The 24,348-nt window shown below is 45.8% G+C and overlaps 1 protein-coding gene and 1 long non-coding RNA gene across 6 annotated transcripts in view; both read right to left on the bottom strand.

The window, feature by feature from the left end:
* Nucleotides 1–4,834, bottom strand: part of LOC139047405 (uncharacterized) — a 28,651-nt gene extending 23,817 nt beyond the window's left edge. Inside the window, exon 1 of the long non-coding RNA XR_011507144.1 lies at nt 4,698–4,834. This is a non-coding gene — a long non-coding RNA (uncharacterized lncRNA). The remainder of the gene's footprint in view (nt 1–4,697) is intronic.
* A 3,955-nt stretch (nt 4,835–8,789) lies between these two features.
* LOC139047968 (putative epidermal cell surface receptor) overlaps nt 8,790–24,348 on the bottom strand; it is a 171,497-nt gene continuing 155,938 nt past the window's right edge. For all 5 annotated transcript variants that reach the window (XM_070522193.1, XM_070522196.1, XM_070522197.1 and 2 more), the window contains 7 exons: nt 20,418–20,732; nt 19,582–19,783; nt 16,713–16,855; nt 14,583–14,793; nt 13,687–13,835; nt 11,675–11,886; nt 8,790–10,835 (listed from right to left, as the gene is read on the bottom strand). In XM_070522193.1, the coding sequence (XP_070378294.1) occupies nt 10,785–10,835; nt 11,675–11,886; nt 13,687–13,835; nt 14,583–14,793; nt 16,713–16,855; nt 19,582–19,783; nt 20,418–20,732 (1,283 nt within the window). In that variant the 3' untranslated portion in view covers nt 8,790–10,784. The remainder of the gene's footprint in view (nt 10,836–11,674; nt 11,887–13,686; nt 13,836–14,582; nt 14,794–16,712; nt 16,856–19,581; nt 19,784–20,417; nt 20,733–24,348) is intronic.

Raw genomic sequence — 24,348 nt, 5'->3', positions numbered from 1 at the left:
TCGCGTTTCGCCTCGTCAACGTGAAGTCATGACCGCTGAAATAAACAAGATATTAGAGCTAGGTGCAATCGAGCCAGGAGAGAGTGATTATACCTCACCTCTTGTCTTGGTTAAGGTCCCAGTAAAGGAGCCGTAACCCCGCAGGCTCAATTTAATCACAAAGGACCAAACATATCCAATACCGCATATCGAGGAAAGGCTTGATCGAGATAGCAGTGCTAATTTCATCTCTACGCTCGATTTAGTCAGAGGCTGTTGGCAGGTTCTGTTGACCGAGAGGGCAAGCAGGCTTGCGGCGTTTATTTCCCCGATGGGAACCTTTCGTCCGAAAGTCCTGAGCTTTGGATTGAGGAATGCGCCGTATTGCTTCTTTATGGACCAGGTGCTACGAGCAATGGAGGACATTGCACTTCCGTATCTCGATGACATAGCAATCTTTTCTTCATCATGGGCCGACCATATGCAACACCTGCGAACCGTGCTGTGTCGTCTACGAGAGGCCAACTTAACTGTTAAGGCTCACAAATGCCAATTAGGGCACGCGGACGTAGCTGATCTAAGTCATGTAATAGGGCAAGGCCATCGTCGGCCTTCCGAGGTTAAACGGACCTGCAATAGAGAACTTCCCGCAACCACGCACCAAGCGGGACATCAGATCATTCCTTGGCTTGGCGGGTTATTACCAAAGATATGTCCCGCAGTATTTCGAGATTGCGAGTTTTTTGACGGATGCTCTAAGAAAAATAGAACCACAAACGGTAAAGTAGGATGATGCAAAAGAAAAGGCTTTTAGTATGCTGAAGAACGCAATAACAAATCAGCCAGTGTTAAACGCGCCCGACTTCTTCAAGCCATTCATTCTTCAGTGTGATTTCAGCGACAGGGGTATGGGGGTGCTCTGTCACTAGAGAGATGACGAGAACGAACACCCTGTTCTGTACGCCACGTCAGGATCTGCAGGACAATCCCTATTGCTGTCCTCCAGATATTTGCACTTAGCCGTTGGGTGCGGGAGTTGGCCGAGGTGGAGGAGGACTTTGGGATGAGAAACTGGAGGTTTATTTACAGTATTTACAGTGAGAGGACCAAGAAATTAGCAGTCATAGAGTCATTACGGGCCGGCAGCAACTCTGACGATGCGGCCCATGGCAAGAAGCTCGAAAGAGATGACTGAAGGAATGCTCTGTTGCTGCTCCCGGTCTCTCCCTTTTAAGCACTTCGGCGTCTCGAAGTCACGTCACGTTCGGCCAGTGTGCGAGCCCGCTCAGGTGACGCCATTATCGGCCAATGGTAAGCACCCGTGCGATTGTGTCGAACCCGGCGGAGAGGGTCTCTCCTTGGGCCCCAATTGTCCGAGTGCTTACTTCTCTCTGCGGTATTGACTTCCCGGTTCTGCAACTTCCGTGACAAAGGCGGACGGGGATGATTGCTGCCAGGGCTTCACGGTGCATTGCAGCCATCTTGCCTCTGGACTCACGTTACCTGGAACAGTGCCAGGCTCCCGCTAAACTTTCGGGAAGATTCAAGCAGTGAATAACTCCACCTGCGGTGCACAAGGTCGAGGGCGCCAACTCGTTTGCACATGCCGCGCCTCGTGAACGTGGTATGTGTGCTTCTGCGCCCCTTAATTAGGTGTGACGCGATTCGATGTGGTCTGGTGAACTCGAAGGAAGCTCAGGAAGAGGTCCCGTATCTAACAGGCAGTAGAAAGCTTTCAGTTCATGAGGAAGCATACAGTGCATCAGAAAAGGAATGCACCTGGATAGTATGGGCGGTGCAGAAGCTAGCTTGCTATATCACTGGTTCAAGATTCACCATAGAGACTAACCACTGTCCCCTCACATGGCTGCAGTCCATCTCTACGATAAACGGTCATCTTTTGCGCTGGGGCTTGGCTCTTCAACGGAATAGGTGACCGTGTGGCAACCTGGGTACCCAAGATCTGCGCCGGTCTTCGGTACCATTCTACGTTGGCCTTTTTCATCATTAGTTCAGGCTGTCAGGTACAGGTGGATGGTCCTTTTGTGGACCCGTCCACAGTCGGTATCAACTCTGTGTCGACTTCGGGATGCGCTCTGATGAAAGGGCGTGGTTGACGCGTGGTAGTAGTCTAAGGTTCTTGGTCGTGTTCACACGTAGCATTCTGTTCCGAAATGCCCGCCGCAGATGCAACCAAAGCAAGCCGACTAGAATCTGTAGTTTGCCTACCACTAGAATAGGGCCTAGTTCTCCCCTGTGTTCTTTTTTTATGACTAGGCTTCAAGATTGTCACGTGACGCTCCCTTCTAGTGTGTTACTTCCGCCGTGGACCGTGCCCTCACGCTCCATCCATTCCTCTCGACCGTGTAGCCACTACAGCGTTCGTCTTCCGCCGCTGGCATGAGTGTCGCACGCTACTGAATTTGCGTTTCTGTTGACGATAAGTGTGCGTGACGCACTGTAATGCATACACTGGACTCAGAGGAATGGACTGTAAATGTCAAGATACTTATCTCTAGTTATTTCCTTTTGTACTTTTTCCCTCGGTCTCGTCTCATGCACCACCGAAGTGCAACTCGTGCAACACAACTGCCGGAGTTTTTCATAACGCCAGCGTTGTGACACGCCTGGTTACAACGCTGCACGACTCCATTGATTCCGCGCAACAGCAGCGGTGCGATCTGCTGTGTCGTGCTATGTGGCCGTGACCTAGTGTTACAACACAGCGTTGCCATCTCAAGCACAACGTCTAACCTTGTTATGTTTTGAATGCTTCATCCAAGTGAAACGGCGGTTCTCTTTTTTTTAGCTCTGTAGAACTGGTGATACCTCGTTTTGTAAGGCACCGTTCAAGCCTAAGAACACCAGCTGCATTTGCAGAAGGGTAGCTTCTGCGGCTGCCGTATGTTGTTGAATATCGGGGGCCACGAAACGCCGCAAAGCTTACCACGAGGCAGTACAGGTCTCTTTCATGTGTATGCAACTGTCACAAGGAAAGGTTTTGTGTTTGGTCTTCTTTTTATAAAAATGCCTAAGCTATTTACGGGAGTCATTACAACTCTTCTTCCAATGTGTGCTTTTCTCGTTATTCTAAGTATCCATTAGACAAAATAAGCAGCAGTCAGTCATGCCATGATTGGGGGCTGCATAACCTAGCCTTTAGGTGACGAAGATGTGTTGTTTGGCTCCATTAGCAGTGGGAAGGGGAGATAAGCTACTTAATAATGTCTTAACCATCAAACGATGCAGATGGCAGCATATATATAACACATACCTTTTTCTCTTATGAGAGCCCTTCGAGCCCTCTTTTGGCCATTTCATGAACGACTCGTATGCTTCAGGCAAGAGGCTCGAAAACTTCATGAAAGCTACATGAAGCGTCATGTAGTGGGCTGGTGGGTTACATGCCATTAAATGGCGGAAACCATTAGGCCTCCTGAAAAACGCGTTTCATCTTCAACATCCCTAAAGCCTTTGTCATTTAGTTCAGCGCGCATGTATGTTCAATGTCCTCTTCACCATAAGTTCATTGGCTAAATTCCATAGAAGGTGCAAGCTGAAACAATATATTCAATGATTGCAAAAAGAAAAAGAAACATGACTTTTCAAGAGGCGAGCACTTAATCTTTAACTAAGAAATTACTAAACGTTTGCCCGGTTGAAAACGCGTCTTGGTTGAAAACTATATCTTATACATGCCAGATTTCATTACACTAAAGTGGTATTGATAAAATGTTGCATAAAAAATGTGTGCGCTGCCTGACTTGTCCTGGCACATGAAAATATTAAACAACGTCTTCTGTCATTTGTCTTCTGCAATTTTGGAGGCGTGGTTTAGCTCTGTTTTGGTCTCGGTAGCAATGCTTTATGTTCTAGTTTACCTTTGGCTGCTAAAATGTTCAACTACGTCTTCAATAGTGTTGTGCAAGAGATTTAATATTTCATTTTTAAGCATGTCGTTCATATAGTCGCAATAATCTCGCGAATCGCAGCCTTCTTACCAGAAGAACCGCTAAGCTTCTCGAAGAAGCTAAGCAAGGCTGAATTAGATCACGCAAATTGTAAAAATCATGCCATCAGAGCAGCTGCTATTTCAATTCTTTTTTTGCCGTTTTTCACCCGGTTCTCTCAGTTTCACATAAAAGGAAGCAGTGGTTCTATACAAAAAAAAAATATTTTTCCTTGTTGACACTGGGATTCGCAGATTAAAAAAATACTGGATTGCACCCTTGATCAACGCAGACACAGACCAAAGGCACAGACCACGACGAGAATGTTTCAGCCATGACAAGCAACGTGTCAAGTAAAGCTGACACTTGCAAACCGGCCCATGCAGGCGCATGGATCACGCCCATACAGCGAGGTAAACAGCCTTCACAAAGCAATCCCAAATGCGCATTACACTGCTCGAGCCGCACTAAATCAACCGTCTGTGTGATGATACCGGTGAACCACAGATAACAAATTCTGTGCTTCAAACAGGAGGTAGTGCGAGTGACTTTTGGAAAGTTGCGCGTATGATGTAATAACGCACATGCTCTTCCGGAAAAGACGGCGCAAAAACGAACGGGTGGCTGCACGGCAAACGGGCATCGCGACTCATACTCCATACTACACGTCCAAAATAAGTTCACCCAGCATGACAACCGACTTGCTGGCAATGTTCTTAGCGCAAGAGACGGCAAAGTTATTTCTGCAGGTACATGGGAATAACTTACCAAAAAAGTGAGGCGTCGCGTTGAAAAGCACGGTGGAGTGGGCGTAACCAGCGGCACAAAACCGGGGCAGCATCAACGCCTTTGTGGAACCGGAACACGCGGACTTAACCTTGTAGACGTATGATAAGCTGTGTACCTTTGAGGTGAAGTGGAAGCGGACATTGCTACGCCGCCTGGCGGTTGGTCAGGCCCTTACTTGCTCGGCCGTGAAACGGCTCCAGTGTCATAAGTATACGTAGGTATATGTTTCTCTATGGTGTATGTGCTTCGTGCTTACGGTGGTATGAGGCACTGATGATTATAGTTACCTGTCGACGGACGCGAAAGAATCCTGGGATCCTAGTCATGTACAGCTTAGCTGTAAAAGAAGAGTACCAGCATTATGTGAGTGAATACGGTATAGCAGTAGCTGGTGCGGGTTCGCTCCCTTTGTCGTTTTGACATCCGCTGCTGCCGGCGGTGTCAGTGTCTAGAACCCCACTCTGTTCGGCCAGTTTAGAGAGAAAGAAGTATATATCTACTATTTTTTTACTCCGCACTTGATCGCGGGAGGATTCGAACTCCAGTTCTCTATAACTGTGAGCCAAACATGTTGCCTTTAGTCTTTTTCTCTTTTGTTAAAAAAAAATTCCCCTCGTAACGCCACGTTAAAGCAAAAGAAAAGAAGAAAGAAAAAATGGCTGTGGCTTAGGTAAGGTTAAGCCCAGGATGCGAAGCATACTAGCCTTTATTTTAGTTGTTGAACCACTGTTTAGCCTGGTGAACTGCTGTTGCTTGGCTATATTTGGTTCGGCTAGACGAAGAAACAACTCATGCATTACTTCTTCGCCTTCAAGAGTGGAACGCGACAGCGTTCCCGTCGACCCGCCAAGGGGTGTAAGACAATGGGCTACAGGGCAGCGACTACGCGCCCCGCATTGGACGCGGTGAGCGTCGAGCAAAGCAGCGTTCGGCGCGGCAACGAAATGTGCGCCTGAGCAAGAGACGCACGCCTTAGAAACAGCGCGTTTCTAAGGCAACACCGCATTCACTAGAGGCGCTTTTGTACCGCTTTGAAGCGTTGTACTCGTGGCTCAGTGGTAGCGTCTCCGTCCCACACTCCGGAGACCCTGGTTCGATTCCCACCCAGCCCGTCTTGCAAGAGTTGAGCCAAAGCCACTTCTCCTCTGTCGTGACGTCACGGTGTCACGTGATTTCATGGTCACCGCCGCGCCTGAGGAGCTGGGTTGAGCCCTCGTAATATGCTTCGCATAAAAAGAATAACACGCTCGAAAAATGCGGTCGCGCCGCAAGCCGATATGATTGGCTGAAGCTCACTCTCTTACTCCGAAGCGTACCCTTAAGGCATTACCAAAGCGAAAGAACTTAAAACGAAGCCACCTGTAACAAACGAAAGACAAGACAAAAAAAATGAAGGGGGGGGGGGGAATCAGTTTCTCCAGTTCGGAGAGCGCCATCCAACAAACGAAGATGGCTCGGACCATTGTCGCCGCGGAAAAAACAATTCTGTTCTCAAAAGAAGGTTTGTCGTGGCCAATTGCGAGTGTCTAGTCCAACAGACGCAGCACGCACCCTTTCAAGACTTACGGCGCGTAATACTGCGCCAGCTGTCATGTCACTGCTTCCACTGTACATGAAACATCGGAACAGTTCATTTTTCTTTATGTTTGCTTACTTATATTATATAGCTGTGTATTTCCAGTACTCACCTACGGGGCAGAAACCTGGAGGCTTACGAAAAGGGTTCTACTGAAATTGAGGACGACGCAACGAGCTATGGAAAGAAGAATGATCGGTGTAACGTTAAGGGATAAGAAAAGAGCAGATTGGGTGAGGGAACAAACGCGAGTTAATGACATCTTAGTTGAAATCAAGAAAAAGAGATGGGCATGGGCAGGACATGTAATGAGGAGGGAAGATAACCGATGGTCATTAAGGGTTACGGAATGGATTCCAAGGGAAGGGAAGCGTAGCAGAGGGCGGCAGAAAGTTAGGTGTGCGGATGAGATTAAGAAGTTTGCAGGGACAACATGGCCACAGTTAGTACATGACCGGGGTTGTTGGCGAAGTATGGGAGAGGCCTTTGCCCTGCAGTGGGCGTAACTAGGCTGATGATGATGATGACTTATATTTTGGCAATCCGCCGTAATCTCAACGCAGCCGCCATTTCCGGGAGTCGGACCGGCGACGTACTGATCAGCAACAGAACGTCACAGCAGCCGAGTACCAAAGGTATGCGTAAAATTAAGCAAAGCAAAGTGCCAGGGCATTCTATGTTCGATGTCGCCTTCTTGACGAAACCATCGTTACCAGCAGTGTTCCAACCGAGATGTACGTGAAAGAAACGTTTTTACTTTTCTCTGTTTGACTCGCGGGTAATTTATCTCCTTTATGACGTTATGCCACGTGGCAACCCAAGCGGGAAAAAAAAAAGATACGGCCACGCGTTCACAACGCGATGTAAATCGTGGTGCCACGTGCAGCGCGTGCTCACTCGCAGATGCATAAATTTACTGCATTGAAATTCAAATCAACTCGAAGTTTGCACCATCTGCCTTTATTTTCAGCTGCATAGCATCCTTTCTCGCAAAAAAACATTCATCGGTAAAACTGTTCGCCGAAGTGTACCAGACAGGTTTTTCGTTACCCCAAAGCCATGCCTCTGTGCATTTATTTTTTCTTGCGAGGTTTTTAAGATATATCCGTCTACTTGTTTAAACTCTCGACTTTTGTTTCTGTGAGCGTCATTTTAAAACGCACATTCCGAATCTTCGGCAGATGTTTTTTTTATTCTATGCCACCCCGTTGCTTTCATTCCGTTATGCTTTTAGAGCGAGGATTTCTTTGCCTACACTCCCCGTTGAACTTTTCATGTCATCTGTGTTTTCGTCATTTGCACGCCTTTTCATCTCGGCGCGTGTCACGGCCGCTTATACGTGTTTGGAAATAGGTATACGCGCATGTGTCAGAACTCGAATAGTAGACGGTGCAACTAGTCTTAGCCTGTTGCATCTGTATGTTCCGGTGTGCCTGCAGGAATATGTGCAGACTTTACTCTCCTTACTTGACCTTGCTCTCCATTTCGCGAACCTGGGACGTCTCCTGTCTTACATATTTTTTAATGCGTTAGCATTACGAGTGACAAAGCGGATAAATGTGTGTGTGAAGTGAGGGAAGTCGGTCACGTGGTAGAGGTAGAGAGGGGGTGGACGAGCATAGTGTGTGTGCGTGTGTATATATATATATATATATATATATATATACTTATTTATTTGTTTATTTATTTAAATATATATAGTGTCGAGTGAGTTCATGTGGTAAACGTGGTTTAAATCACAGATGTTATATCTGAAAGAGGTACGACGTCATGCTAACGAAATTCCCTCGCATTTACCGCTGCATTGCCACTTAATTTTTATAGGTAATAATATTGTCACGTACGAATATTATATAAAAATGAATAGCCGTCAAAATTAAAGGGTAATCAAATCTTTTTTTTTTCTTTTCAACAAGAAAACCCTACTTTGTTAAGGAAGCTCGTACCTTAGCCATATTCAACTACCGCGGCACTTTCTGTTCGTTTAGGAAACAAGATGACAAACTTATATTTGTAACTGGTTTACAAGAAACAAAAATCTGAGAGCGGAATGCCCTTCAAATCAAAAGAAAGCGAGCGCCTTCAGTACAACCTTGTCATCCGGTATTCCAACGATTTCTTCGAATGTGCTATTTAGGGAAACAAGATATGCTTCTTCGTAGAACACAATCGCACACTGCAGAACAAATCAGAAATACATTCCGGTAATAAAACTATCCAATTATCTACTTGACAAACTTAATATTGAGCTTCAAATCTTGTCGAAAGCAAATCATTTGTGCAAGTATATTGGTGGCTCTATATTTTCTTTTTTTTCTTGCGATCTGTATATAATTATCATCGCGCTTCATCGTGAACGGTTATTCCCGCTGTCTTTACTGTCCGGCAACATGACTCCTTTCGCTAACTGTGATAGCACGAACCCAATTATGAGTGTTGTTCTGGAAATGCGCACCTGTCGAGGATAAAGGAAGAGGAAAAAAAAAAAGAAGAACTGGAGAGCTACATAGATTTATTTTCACACAATAGATTTATTGTACACGTCATACACACGTACATTTCTTCTCTTTCAAGAAAAAAACACGTGATGACACGTACTCTTCTTTGTTCTCTGATAGCTTTGATAACATTTAATATGTACAATCACAACGCACGCGCAGACACACGCTTCACTCAATCTTGGGCTGTAAAGAACAGCGCTTCCACAAATGCACAACGTGCTAAGCCGACACGACTCACCACTTAACAAGAAAAAAAAACAATTGAAACAGACTGATACGGCAACGTTCTCTGTTCGTAAAAAAAGCAAAACAATAAACTAGACGAACGCAAGCACACCTTTTAAACACGCATCCAGCATTCGGAATGTCAAACAACAGCTCACAGCACATCTATTAAGCGTAGTCCTAAACACACTCTGTATGGCATTACAACAAGAGCCCAAGCTTGGCTCGGTCTCAAATAAAATTAAGTGGTAGTTACGAAGGAACAAGGGACACACCGACCATTCATATTGAACGCTACTTTCATTCAAGCAGTGTTAGAATGGCAAACGGTTACAGAAGAAATGGCAGCCAAGAAAAAAATATATACCTTTCACACTGATATGAAATGTTAGGCTTTTTTTTTATAACACTGACATATTGTGCCAATGCGGTCGACGTAGTGGAAGGAAAGTTGCCGACTCTTCTTGTCAGGCGGCTTGCAATTGGCAGTGTACAAAAGTCACCGGTGACAAAGGTATGAGTCTAGGGAAGCTTTCATCTGTGATCTCAAGGGTAATGTAAAACGATGTTGACAGGCAGTCAGCAGCCTGCTAATAGACGTGGCTCAATGCAAACGTTATCGTTGAGTCAAAGCAGGGATACTTGTTCACGTGCACTGTCTGTAAGCCGTGGCCTCGACGAACTATGCAAATTTGAAGGAATACATGTAAATCTCCTTTGCTGGCTTTACATAGCCGAAAGCCGGTAACACCGCGTGCGGCTTTCCTAAAAAAAAAAAAACTCGGGACAAATAGTTTTATGTACAGAAGCATTTGGGAAAGTGACATCCGTTGCGTTAAAACAGAACTGCTGATTGACCGTTTCAGTGCATATGAGTACGTGAAAGTTGCAGCAAAGTATCGAGTACAGCACCCATGCCATCACTGATCACAACACAACAAAAGTCGCTTCGTCATGGCAGAATTGCTCCTCCTCAAAAGCGAGGACGAAGCAGTCGGGTTAGGGTCCACTGTAAGTCGTTGTGGGTCACGTGACAATAACTTTTGCAGCCTACAGGCGCACAACGTCGGCGTAAAAGGAGACTAAGAAAAAATAATATGCAACTATACAGCTGCCGTCTAACAATGTTTGATGTGTTATGTAAGCAACAGTCAGCTTTTGCACTTCAGCATGACCTTTTGTACGCACTGGTATATAGGAAGGTACACGGGCTCAGACGTACGAAGCAAATATTTGGAAATATGCGTCCCAGGGAAAAAAAAACATCGCCTATGACTAAACAGAACTGGTTCGGTACTCTCCCGAACATCGTCAGATGCTCTAAATTGCCATCCTAACGGATCTCGTCATACGGGCACTCCGTTGGCATGATCTAAGGCAACAGCCAAACTGTAGGCAAGTCAACACACGTTCAATCTGAACATATCTAATCTCGATCGACGCATTCCACGTTGGCTGGTTGTGTTCACACACATGCAGTTGGCGCAGTACTGTCCGAAAGACTGCCAAGAGATGTCGTCCTACCTATAAAAAAATACGACCCCACCAGCAAATGAACAGTCATTTTCTTAGTTGTGCGCTTTCTTTTCTTTTTCACGGGAAAAAGCAAGAATGCTTATAACGTCACTCTTGCTGTCATTGTATGTACAATCATGTGTCTGGGGGAAATTATTAACATTACAGTATATATATATATATTTATATATGTACTAGTGCTATATTACAATAACGCTCAGCGTGAAGACTATTTCTCTAGTTGCGCAGTCATGCTTGCACATTTCCGTTCTTCTCTTCGGGCTTCTCTCCATCGTAAGTCTGTAAGGAAAAAGAATAATCGAAACAGTCATTTCACTGTCAGCAAACGTTCGGTTCATTGTGGTTCTGTGTTTAGATTTCCATAATTGAACTACGTGATTTAGAGAAGCTATTACACGGCTGTACTAGTTTTTGTTTCTTTTTTTTTTTTAAGGTTGTCGACCAGAATACCACAAGATTATATACTGGGAAGCTTCAAAGCGTCCCCTAATTATTTCATTCCGAAGCTTTTCTACGAGCAAGTTTTGGTTTCATTTATCAAGAGGTGTATGCATAGCAGCATCATGACATAGAACGCCGTCACGTGGCAGTCACGTGACTTCTCTGGAACGTTCGCGCCCACACCGGCTGGCTCGGTCGTCTGCTATGCTGCTGAGTCGTGCCGCGCAACCAGGGGCGATTCGACTGATTGAGAAGCTCATTTATTTATTTATTGGTAATAAGATCAATTTCATTGAATGTATGATTCAGTCATTGATGCATAATTAGGTAAATTTCACAAATTAATCGATTTGTTCACTGGTTACTTCTGTCGATCAGTGCCGGTAATTCGGTAAATGTCGCCGATTCACCGACTCATATACTTGCTCATTCCGGGGTCGGCATCTTCATAAAATTTGTTGAATCGCTGATTGACTGGCTCAATCCTTCACTGACCAGCAGTCCGTCAAAAACGATTGACTAACTGGCTGACTCCCTTATTTGTTCATTCGGCCTACCGCATCCTTCTTTCTTTTTTTCTCGTCGTTTTTGTTCATTACTCGATCGCGCGACATTCACTAGGATTAGAAAAACACGCTCGTCAATAAAAAAAGAAAAAGCGTAAGGATCTCGCGCACCTTGTAGGTCGGGTTGTCGTACGCGGACTCGGAAGGGTTCCGCGTGATGGGCGCCTTGGCCGTGGACTGCCTCCGCAGCAGCAACACCAGCACGACGGCGAACGCGAGTCCGGCCACCGCGGCGACGATGGCGACCACGATGAGGGCGATGTAGTACGCCTCGGCCGTGCTATTGTCCTGGTGGACGCTGTGCAGGGCCACGGCTTTGCTGTCTGTTGGGGACGAAGGGGGAGGAGGGAAAGGAGGACAGGGTGCGTCATCATTCGCTGTCCAGTTCCCGATCCGAACACGACGGCGATTAAGCATTAGCAGTGTGGTCGACGTTCGAGGGAACTCATCAACGGTGTTAAAGCTACCGTAACTTAAGCATTTCTTCGTCAATATTGAAAACAAGCTGCCGATATTCTTCGGACGTACATTTATGCACAAATGTATTTGTTGGCGTGTTTTTTTCGCCTCATGACAGCTGTCATCGACCATAGACTGCTGGCACTTATTTCACCTATAGAACAACACCGACGTAAAGACACCGAGCAAGGAGCCAAAACATTGTCTATTTCTTCCTTTCTTTCTTTCTTTCTTTCTTTCTTTCTTTCTTTCTTTCTTTCTTTCTTTCTTTCTTTCTTTCTTTCTTTCTTTCTTTCTTTCTTTCTTTCTTTCTTTCTTTCTTTCTTTCTTTCTTTCTTTCTTTCTCTCTCTCTCTCTCTCTCTCTTTCTGCTTAAGTGCTTGCCGTGCTGCGAGCAAAATGGCAGCCAGCTGACTCACCCAAATGTCCACATTGATACGGAATATTAGGTTCACGTTCCCTTTGACAGTGCATCGCATTGTACGGAGCCCTCAAAACCAAATGCGCATGCATGTTATATTGCAAATAAACTAAGTCCTCCGAGAGTAGCAGGCCCGCAATCCTCGTTTTCGTGCACAGCGCGCAAACAAAACGTCTCCATTATTGTAAGTCGTCGCCGTGCAAGCAGCGATGCGCGTGTTGCCTTTACGTTGCCCACGCACCCGTTTAGCCAAGTCCGGAGCAGTGGTCTGTAGTGTGCGCCTCATTACGTTGTCAAAGACGTTATACGTGATAAGTGATCCTATCGAAGAATGGAATGCCATGCCTTTTCGGCGTCTTAAACTCCGTGGATAATCACTTGAAACTCGGGTTCTCAATAGCTCTTTCGAAGTCAAATTGCTGTTTTGTGTTGTTTTATTGTTTGCTTGCACTTTCATTTTCTGGTAATGCTAGGTTAGGGCGCTAGCCTTTGTGTTGCGCATTTGTCAGTGTACTTTACCCATCTTGCTTGGGCCGCAAGGCCTGCAGTATGATGTAAACAAACAGATGAAAATAAATTGCGGGTGTGCGAAGGGGGCCCAGCTTTTGTAAAAAGAGACGCTGTCGGATAGATCGTCCCCATGGTCAAAAAAAGAAACACCTGACTTGCGCCGAAGTTAGCTACCAGTGCAGGCAGAAAACAGCGCATCTGTTCCTTCTTTGTAGCTTTCGTGTACGAGCGAGCCACAAACGCTCGCAATACCCACGTCACGCGTGAGATGAAAATCTCGGTGCCGACGTCACCTGCGACCTGAATCTGTCGTCTGCGAATGGGCAAATCGCGTATAGAATCTTGCCTCGTCATGCAGGTGCCCACGGAAAGCAGTGGAAAAGGTTCGGGTGCAGCGCAGGATTAGTTGCTCAAATTATAGTACTGTACACACCACCTATACTTGATCACGTGGCACCAGGCCCAGCAGTCTAACTCGATAGTGTTCTATTTAGTAGTAGGAAGAAGCCTGTGGCACCAGGCCCGGCAGTCTAACTCGATAGTGTTCTATTTACTAGTAGGAAGAAGCCTGTGGCACCAGGCCCGGCAGTCTAACTCGATAGTGTTCTATTTAGTAGTAGGAAGAAGCCTGTGGCACCAGGCCAGGCAGTCTAACTCGATAGTGTTCTATTTACTAGTAGGAATAAGCCTTGTCATCTCATTTGGCGGCGCCACGCTGCACAACTGATTCTTACCTTCGATCTCGTTCGACTCGGTTGTCGTGCTCGTCGTGGTCGACGTCGTCGTCGTGGTCGGCGGGGGACCCGGCTTGGTGTGGAAGTCGAGAATGTTGGACGTCGTGGTCTTGCCGTTGGTCAGGTAGGCGTCCACCCACACCTTGTACCTGCGTGACGGGGCAACCGCAGTGTGAGAAAAGCAGTGCCACAAAACCCTCTTGCACGAACAATGCGCCACAAGCAGCCTCATGACATCTATCACCATCCCAGAAACAACTGTCGGAATGAACTGGACTTGTATTGGTGCACTTTAATGTGGGCGAGCCAGTAAAGTACGTTCGTAAATGTTTAAACACGAGAAAACACATTTTTACAAATTTTATTGACTGGCTGATTGATCGACTGATTGACTGACTGGTTGTCTGATTGACTGATTGTCTGACTGACTGACTAACTATCTGATTCATTCATTCATTTATTCATTGATTCATTGATTCATTCATTCATTCATTCATTCATTCATTTATTCATTGATTGATTCATTGATTGATTCATTCATTCATCCATCCATTGATTCATTCATTCATCCATCCATTAATCGATTCATTCATTCATTCATCGATTCATTCATTCATTCATCGATTGATTGATTGATTCATTCATCGATCGATCCATTCATCGATTGATTGATTGATTCATTCATTCATCGATTGATTGATTCATTCATTCATTCATCGATTGATTCATTGATTCATCGATTGATTCATCGATTGATTCATCGATCGGTTCATCGATCGATCGATCGATTGATTGATTGATTGATTGATTGATTGATTGATTGATTGATTGATTGATTGATTGATTGATTGATTGATTGATTGATTGATTGATTGATTGATTGATTGATTGATTACCTCTGTCCGGGCTTGAGGTCCTCCAGCAAGATCTTGGGCTCCTTGAGCACCATGAAGCGCTGAATGTGCTCGGCGGCCGCCTCGCTCTTGTACATGACGTTGAACACGTGCACGTACTTGGTGATGGGTTCCGGTATGCCATCCATCACGAGCGAAGCCGAGTACTGCTCGGTCCTCTTCACGTTCACGATTAACTCGAACTGGTACTCGTCTGCGCGAGGAAGCAGCGATTCATTTTTAGAACTTGGAAAAAAAACCGTCTGCGATGACTTCAATCTAGGCGCGTACGAACGAACATTCAAAAAACGCTTTCAAATTCTGTCTTACACGATTCAGTCTTCAAATCAAATGCTCATCATTTGTAACTGTGAACATCTCCTTTTAGTGATTTCTGACTACTTTAAAACGCAACTGTGCGCAATCATACATAAAATTGGACTGAAAGTGCGACAAATGTCGCTCTTGCTGGCAAAACGTAGGCATGTAACACAACGGCCTACGTAGCCAAGCAGGCTGCTGCGTCTAGGGAGCCACACTTTATCGACTGTACAGCCATCATTCACACTCTGCGAAGAGTCCTGTGCATGTGAACAAACTGCTTATTTCTTCCTGATGCTCAATTTGTGTTTTTAAAGAACAACGCTTCATAACGCGCAGTGTAATGACGGAAACGAGCTAGCGTTGCGAATGTTATGGTGCGAACATCGTTCTACATTAACTGCGACCACTGCCATTCGTTATGCGAAGAGTATTTGAAAAGTATTCGATATTTGACTATATTTCCATCTATCAAATTACCCTTCGTACAGCCCTATTTGAATATGAGGTACCCGTCAGAAATCAGCTTTATTGTTTCAGTTTACGGAAAACAGCTCTTTATCTGCTGGCAGCCTGTAAGTGTAACATGGCCATGCGCACCATATCAGCTGCACGAAGCACATAGGAACACAACTCAACACTGACGGCATCGTTGGAGGCTCAGGTGCCTTTCATTGATTGCATCATGAATGTGAATTGCGTATGATGATTATACATTTGTGACTATGTACTGTGATAGTTCTCTTTTTTCTTACACCCAATGTGAAAAGTTTTCGTTACCCCTAATTCCTTCTATATCAATCTTGTTTATAGCTTTGTAGCTACGATTTTGGGACTGCTAGCTGCTCAGTAGACAGGATTCCCGTCTTTCGCAATTAATAAACAAGAGCAACAATAACGACACCAAAAGCAACAACAACGACGCGGGCAATGATAAAAACCACTGACAATGAGCTACGTACACTTAAATACGCCTAGGCGCCAAACATGATCAATAATGTCTCAGCCATTACAGCGTGCGCCCGAACGCTCCGTGCTACACGAGCCTTTAATTTTTAAATATTGACAAGGTATAGATGCAGACGTTTGCACAGATACAACGTCGGCAACTCCTTGCCTGTGAAACAGGTACAGCTTCAGATTCGTATCTTGATAAATCTTAACCTACACGAAAATGGCTTCGTAATATACAATATTCATTGTACGCATATAGTGGTTACTCGCGAATACCTGCGATAAGCTGTCTAAATTTTCTTTGTTATGGCAGATAATTTTTCATATGCGTATTCGTTATCTAGCAATTCAACTGTAGTTGTGTACACTTATAAACGCAGTTTTGTAGAATTAGTCAGCGGACATGGTCTACAGCGCATGAACAGAGTAACCATTAAGCGTCGGTATAACGCAGGTTAACCTCCTCCTCTCCCTCTTTTCTCCCTCTCATATGGGTACTCGTTTGGATTGACAGTTGCCATATTATCGGCACATCTACGGGACATCGTGGAGCGTTTTTCACCACTGTACATCTATCCACACTTTCTTGTGCTTCTTGTGACACAGAGAGAAAGAAAGAAAAAAAAGTTGCATAAAGACTGCAACGGCCACTGACGCAATAATTACGCCATGGATCGACAATTCGTGCTCGGTTTCACAAATATTTACTACGCCGCTTTTCCTTTCTTGCTTGGTTTTGGTCTCTGCAGATTCCCATGGAACGCTCCCGGAGCACAACCAAGGCTCCGCAATGCCCAGTTCTAATAGTGCAAGCCTGAGCTAGCTTCGACCCGAGGCACGGCAGATTCAACTCCTCACCTTTGGGCACCGGAGCGGTCCTCATTTCCACGTGCTGCGACGACTCGATGCGGGTCGGCAGGCCCTCGGGCACGGCGAACTGCATATCGATCAGGTACGACGCGCTGGGCTCCAAGTCCTGCAGCAGGTACGACGTCCGGTCCCTGCGAAGTGTACCGCGTTCGTTCGCATATAGGCTGCCCGCAAACGTACGAGAGCCCCTTATGTTCGAAGAACGAGAGAAGGGAAACTAAACCCCTTGCCTGATGGCTACATTGCGCCGCATTTGATTAAACGCAGGTCGTATATCGTACGAAGATCGAGTCCCCGCGCCAAAAAAGAAACATAGTTCAAGCACGAGTGACTTCACCGATTTGGGCTTAGATCGCACACAAAACGTTCGATGCAGAATGATTTCGATGACTATCAAAGCTCTCTGTATGGTAGACACGACAAATCATGTAAGTGTCGAGTAAACTAAAGAAAATTTGAACGCGACAAACAGTCGCTACGGCAGCCTGATAGAATACAACCGCTTGATCTCAATTTCATAAGGTACACGTTCTTTTCAGGTTTTCACAGATCACAGGGAGGCGAGATGAAGTTAGCAGCAATCTATTTCCAGTGTCGAAATTGTTAACGCTCAGAATGACCGTGACCAACATAACCTTCTCCGATGCACGATATTTCAAAGCGACTTCAGGCACGGCTTGGTTGATCGGGCTTATGTGGGCATTGTTTTGACTCTATAAAGATCAACCCACATCGATCGATCGATCGATCGATCGATCGATCGATCGATCGATTGATTGATTGATTGATTGATTGATTGATTGATTGATTGATTGATTGATTGATTGATTTTACAACACTACGTGGCGACAAACTCTGAGGTATACTCGGATACACACGGTAACGAGTCTCTTCTGCGTACGCCAAGGCTCTGCATAGCACTGGATATGGAAGAGAACCCGGGAGGCAATCAGGCTGTAAATGACATAGCCAGGGTCAATAGCCCATCGCGAAAGAGCTATACCCCGGAGCTGTTTGTCTCTCGGGCAGCAGGACGCAATAAGCTGTCGAAGGTTTACTCAGTTGGACAGTTAGGTGAGGCGGGGAGCTCGAGAGCACGCATCGATTTTCCGGTTGAGCTTTATGAAGGCGGACGCAGTGAAAATGCACGTCTCTGCAGGTGGCAATGCCATTTAGGAGTCTCGCAGTTTATCCGAAGCTCCATAATGAGAGTGAGCTGAATGTCTTTTGGGAAGATCTCGCTGGCGCGATGAATCCTTGCGCGGGCTATGTTTGATGTTTCTCCATCTCAATAAAAGCAACAGTAAACACTTAAATTTGTTTGATTACGGCAGAATTTCCAAAGTTGTCGAGGCGGAACAAAATCTTCGCTATGCTATCGCTATAGCCGTAGTTCACCATTTTTGCCTTTCTGAAGTTGCAATGAGGTCTTTTAAAGCGAAAGCTTTACTGGCCGCGAACTTGCGATTTTGCCATGGCCCTGCTCCGAGGAGAGACATGACGTCACATCGCGTTCCTCTTCGTTGCGTTCGCCTCCGCTCGCTTCGCCAGCTGCGTCGCATGCCTGATAACATGTTGGAGGATCGAAAAGGAGAGCTCGCGTGCGCCGGAACCACAGTTGAGGCGGCAGCATGGACGGCGACAATTCTGATAAGCAGGAGGAGGCCTGGAATCGACATCGGAACGAGATGAAGAGGAATCGCCCAGGAAGCAGACGAACAGCGCGCCAAACGACTGGCTAAACACCGCAACATAGCTAGACAACCAGACTAACTTGGACTTGCAATCAAGATTAACCGAGGCTAACCATGCTATGCGTTAGCTTTCGCTACGTATATCCTGGCAGAGCCGAGCTAAGCCACTGCCAATTTTTAAGCACAGTGGGTTGATTCAGGTTAAATAGTGCAAATTTTAATTTTGTTGAGACACACGTTCGCAGTATGTTGTGATTACACGTATGGATGCTGCCACGGTCCGTTTCTCCAATAGGAAAGCAAGGCAATAACTCAAAAGCGTATGTCGGCACCATGCCTTTGCTGCAGGCTAGAGAACCCCGGGTGGTCAAACTTTAACCGGAGCGCAACTACGACACCTCTGCAAGCTTACGTACACAATCGTAATTGAAAGGCATTGCAACTAGAGCACGCGTAAAAATTATCGATGTGTTTTGAATTGCTAAAGCACGCGAAAACGTGTAAATCAAGCTTCGGCGGTCCTAACGAAACAGGAGGGCTCATTGCTTGAAAATTCTTGACCTCGTCACACTCGCTTCGTTTCTATGTCCTAGCAGTAGTTATGTAAACTCACAGATCTTATGCACCACAGTGATTGTTCTTAGTGCTGTATTTTCTGGAGTTTAGTCGCATCCGGTGTACATGTTCTGCAGGTGCATATTTTAGACTGAAGTTTGTTTGTTTGTTTTTTAGACTTATGTTTTGTTAGGTATTCCGCGCCCACTATTTAGCACGCGCGGCAACATTGTCTTAAGAGCTGTTTTGTTTAGATTGAACGCAATCAGTATGCATTCGGCTTCTCTATGACAGTTTCGCCAGTATGCAGTGGATATCGTTACGTAATGTAGAACTGTAAAATGTCGCAAACGCAGTTGTGTATCGTTTCTCCAAAAGTGTCTATGACCCTAAAAAACTTAAACCAAGTCTTCTCCGGTCCGATAGACGGTTCGCATTACGCAACGATCCCACATTTAAACATGTCAATAGTGCCCGAACTGTAATCCGTTAACTACACCATTTATCGCGCTTTATATTTTTCAACAAAAATTCAGTTTCCACGCAGCGTTCGTCATTCCTTGCCTTTTGTTTTCGTTGCGCGCGATTCATAGATACACACTGTTTACCTGTGGATCATGGGCGTGGTCTTCCAGGGCGCGTGATCCTGTCCGTTCATTTTGTAGCGAATCTGCAGGCCGTCCACGTACTTCTTCTCACGGCTGTCCAGTGGCCTCCAGGAAACCTTGGCCGTGTGCGGGTCGATGCTGTTCACGGCCATCATCATGTCCAGAAGTAGCAGCGGAGGCACCGTAGTCGTCGTCGTAGGTTCTGTAGCAAAGCAATAAAAGTACTTCACCTAAGTATACGGGAAGGTGGGCCTAGCTGGTATTTTTCCACTTTTCGTTTTCTCTTTCTGGAGTCTGTGGTATTTTATCTACGTGTTTCTAATGAAGCTTCAATATAGAGTCGGCGTTTGCGTTCCCAGTGGCTTCCTCAGGTAAATACAAGAGTGCACGGCTTTGTCGCCATTTTTAAATGACTTGTATTGGTTCTCGCAGCTCGCCACTGCACTACCCTGTTGAACTTTTTGTTCGGCTAGTTGGTGCATATTACTGAAGTACTATAGCTCCAAACAGACGACACAAGAAGAAGACACACGGACGAGCACTGTCTCTTCTTCTTGTGTCGTCTATTTGGCGCTATAGTACTTCAGTAACTACCCTGTTCCTTGGGTAGCCCAAAACGTTTTGGCGCTAAAACCTAAAAATAGATACTCTGGTCTGTTTACCATGCCACTCCCCCTTAAGGTCCATAACCAGGCTCGCTGGCAGGCCAAACCAGTCATTCGGCCCGTCGTGTCAATCCAGCTGAGAGACCAGCTTAATCTTCGCAAAGCATGAGCCAGCTAAACCGCGGAAACAACGTCTCCTCGCCAAAGCGTCCACCCCAAAAGCGTACGCACCGGGCGGCATGGTGAGCTTGAAGACCTGGCTCTCCGGGCCGGACTGGAGGGAGTCGATGATGATCTGTATCTGGAAGAAGTACGTGGTGTCCGGACGCAGCCCCGGCAGGTAGTACTCGATGTTCGCCGTGTCGAACAGCCTCTTGGGCCGCGCGAACTTCTGCGTGCTCCAGGTCTCGCGAGGCGTCAGCGGGTCCGTGGTGAAGTGCAGCTCGGCGTGCCCCACGAGGCCGATGAGGATATTGGACAGCGTGAAGCGGACGCGTATCGCGGTCGAGTTGACGGCGACCACGCTGACGTTCTGCAGTTCCTTGCCTGGCGCCGAAGAGAGTGGCAACACAGTGAGCACAGGGCTTCGTTACTCACTATACAAGAGAGAGAGAGAGAGAAAATGATAAAAGAAAGGTAGGGAGGTTGACCAGCACTGAGCCCGGTTGGCTACCCTACACTGCGGAAAGGGAAAGGGGGACGGAAAGATGAAAAGAAGAGAAAGTCCACTGGAGATATCAGTCGGTCACTCAGTCCGAATCACAGGCGCTCACTCAATCCGGTCGCTTTCAAATATCGCAGCAGCGCTTTTGTGGCCTTTTGTAGCTGCGATATGCAAGAAATCACTGAAGAAGGAATACCACGCTAAACTTTGGACTGATACGTCTTACACTGCTTGGACGCGGAGAAAAGAAAAGCTAGCCTTGCCATGCGCGCACGCTCGGCAAGGCAGCAAAAGGTTGAAAGTGAAGCCACTTCTATGCTTTCTCAGAACTTCTGGTTTGCGCGAGCGTCTTTAATTCAAGTGCTGTCCGTACACGTATCTACACCTTCTCTCTCCCTTCTCTCGCTTCCCCTTCTCCCTTCCCCCAGCGTGGGGTAGCCAACCAGACTATTGACTGGTTAACATCCCTGCCTTCCTATATTACTCCCTCTCTCTCTCTCTCTCTCTCTCTCTCTCTCTCTCTCTGAAAGAGCGGGAAACCAGGTGGCGACGCCACCTTGAAGTTGGTGCACTAGTTCTCGTGCTATGACGTGACGTCATAGGATTATACAGAGGCTGATCGGGAGCGGTTAATTATCAGTCGATAAGCGAGCATTTCGAAGCATTATAAAGCAACGAAAGACTCAGTATTGGAAATTTTTATGTTTCCTTGACACAAAAAATTAATCGGCGCAAAAACGCGAGAGTACTTTGAAATCCATGATGTCACACCGACATCCAGGCACCGCGCTTTTGGCGTGAATCTTGAGCAGAATACTAGGCCTTCGATTTCTCCTACAGTAACAAACTTTCCTACGCCGAATAATAGCGCTTGAGAATTTAAAGATTACTAGAGCAGTCCACACTGATTTAGTGCTGATCTCTAACGACCGTTATAAACAGGCCCCATTGTATAACAGCACAGCTACTTATCTTCCGCTGCTATTCTTTTAAGTACACATGACACGTTTTTCGATTGCTTGTGCGTTCAGAGGTACGAGTCCTGTAATGCCAACAGTCGCTTCCAGCAACATTACAACAGGTGTCATTAGGTTGCAGCAGGTTACAGCAGCGGCCTCCAACAGCCGCCTGTCGGACCTGCCACATGTCATACCGGACGCCGCATCGTGCATACCACGTGTCTGCTGCTTTACGCACGACAGTCTTGCAGCGGGTTCGCCATTGTCTGGCAACCAAAGCACGATACGTATCTGCATCCGCATTACTCTGCAGGAGTTTCATCACAGCATTGAAAGCAGGAAGTTTGAACTCTAATTGTTTTCTTAATCTTGGGCACATTGTCGTCTTTGCTCTGAAGTGCCCTGCTTTAGCCTTCTTCTGTATTTATTCATTGTTTCAATTTATTTATTTATTTATTGCTGATTCATTCATTTATCATCAATTCATTCATTCACTTACTTGCAATCTATCCCGTTGTGTCGAATTTTTTAACTTATCTTGTATTCGCAGTCAACACTGGACTAGTCTTCTTGGTTTGAGCGAGCACTTGCGCTACACGTTCTTACTTGCCTCTACACGCTAAAACTCAACAATGTGCAGTGTTTCCACATTACACAGTTTCATACTACAATTACCAAACGAAACACTTCGCTGTTCGAACTGCCCGCATGGTATTTAGAGAGCATGTGAGTAATGGTTAGTACAACGTTCAGCCGTCCGACATGCTTGTAGATTCTACTGTGAAGCTTCTTTTCGGCTGATTTTTTCATCGCCACGCCATTACACAGCAGTAACTATTTCAACTAAATTTCTCAGTTCCACGGTTCATTTCTTTTTTTCGGGAAACTGCCAACGGGAAAATTTGGTTTAAACGAACAAAATACTCAAAAATAAAAGGTCAACCAAGTGTCGACGCTAAAGAAGATAAGGTCGATGTCTATGGTGATTGAAATGAGTATGAATAAATGTTGATTATACGCCTCTAAGCTGTCTGTTTTTATCTCTTTATGTTCAGTCTTCGCTTCTAATCCGTATCTTACCTAATCCGCATAATTCGCGCGTAGTTAGGTCGACCTTGTGTTCTTTAGCATCGACACTTCGTTGACCCTTTTTTGACCAGGAGACGGCGTGGGTCGATGCTAGAGATGGTGCAGTCTATGGCGCAATGTGGCTAATTTCTGGTATAATGGCGCTAATAGACAATATGAAAAAGTCTGTAAGTTCACTTTCCCACAGAGCTAACTTTGCCTAATCAAGATGGCCGCGTTCCAGCTAGCAGCAATGATAAAGCTGAAAAACACGTTTTGAATCCTTGAACTGTGCAGGGAACGAACAGCGCCAGGAGTGGTATAATTAACCGGTATGTTGACACTTCAATTGAGATTCTAGCCCGAGGTTCGCCTTCTTGGCTGCGTTGAATAAGATAAGTGGGGAAGCGAGCTTTCAGGTTACGCATATGGTCTATTACGCCTGTACCATTCATTTCGCCCTAAGGTGAGCTCGCTTCGTGTGGGCACCGGCAAAGCCAGCTTCCGAACACCACGGCATCGCGTGAGCCCTGCTAAGTCCAAGCAAACTCGCTCCATTTAAAAAAAAAAAAAAGTGTGCCGTGCGGAGGCTTCGCCTCAACATGCGTATATCTGCGGTCATGCACCCTTTACAGGAGTATAGCGCAAGTGGGCAAGTTTTGACTGTATTGGCATGTAATTACGCCTGTGCCTTTAGTTTTAGCCATTCTGTAACAAATTCACCCTTCTTGTGTCGTTGACACTGGATTTTGATACCATTTTAAACTCAACACGACGCTCTGGAGGTGCGAAATGGCCATGTTTTTGCTAAAAGTGCTTGCAAGATACCAAGATCCCAGATACACAAACTCCTTGTGAAGTGAGCTAAGAAGATCTTGTCTTCAAACGAATTTACCTGCGGTGAGCATTCCAACCACAACATTTAGGCTTAGTTACCTGTCCCCCTTGATAATGATCAATTCTCTATGTACTCTAAATAATGCGTAATAAATTGAGCTTGCTCTAATTGTTTAATACTGAACTGCTTTAAACAAATGTTCCGGTAAAAGATGCAAACAGTCTGCACGTCAAGGGGCTATATATGAAGCCCCAAACTATTGTACTGACGAATCCGTACCCGAGTGCCGACAAATACATGTACTTGCCGTCATTTGGATAATTGTTTCGTATCTTACGACCTGCCTTAGAATTACATTGAAGTCGTGCTTAAGCTTCGGTGAATGTATTGATGTTTAGCCCATTTGTCAAGCCTTCATGTTCGTTCATTCGTACGTTTCACTACACCGCATGTTTGCTCTCTCTTCCTCTCTGCCAAGCACTTGCGAAATGTTTACAGCGTGAATAAACAATACAACCATGCATCACATTGACCACCCTTTGTCCCGCGAAACAATACCATTCTCTGATGCAATGCTTAAGCCTGCGCAATTTAGATAAATGACAGTTTAAAGAGCAATGCTTCTCATAAATC

This window comes from Dermacentor albipictus, chromosome 7 (assembly GCF_038994185.2).
Source record: "Dermacentor albipictus isolate Rhodes 1998 colony chromosome 7, USDA_Dalb.pri_finalv2, whole genome shotgun sequence".
Lineage (NCBI taxonomy): Eukaryota > Metazoa > Arthropoda > Arachnida > Ixodida > Ixodidae > Dermacentor > Dermacentor albipictus.
Note: the sequence above shows the minus strand (reverse complement) of the source record. Positions and strands in the feature narration are given on the sequence as shown.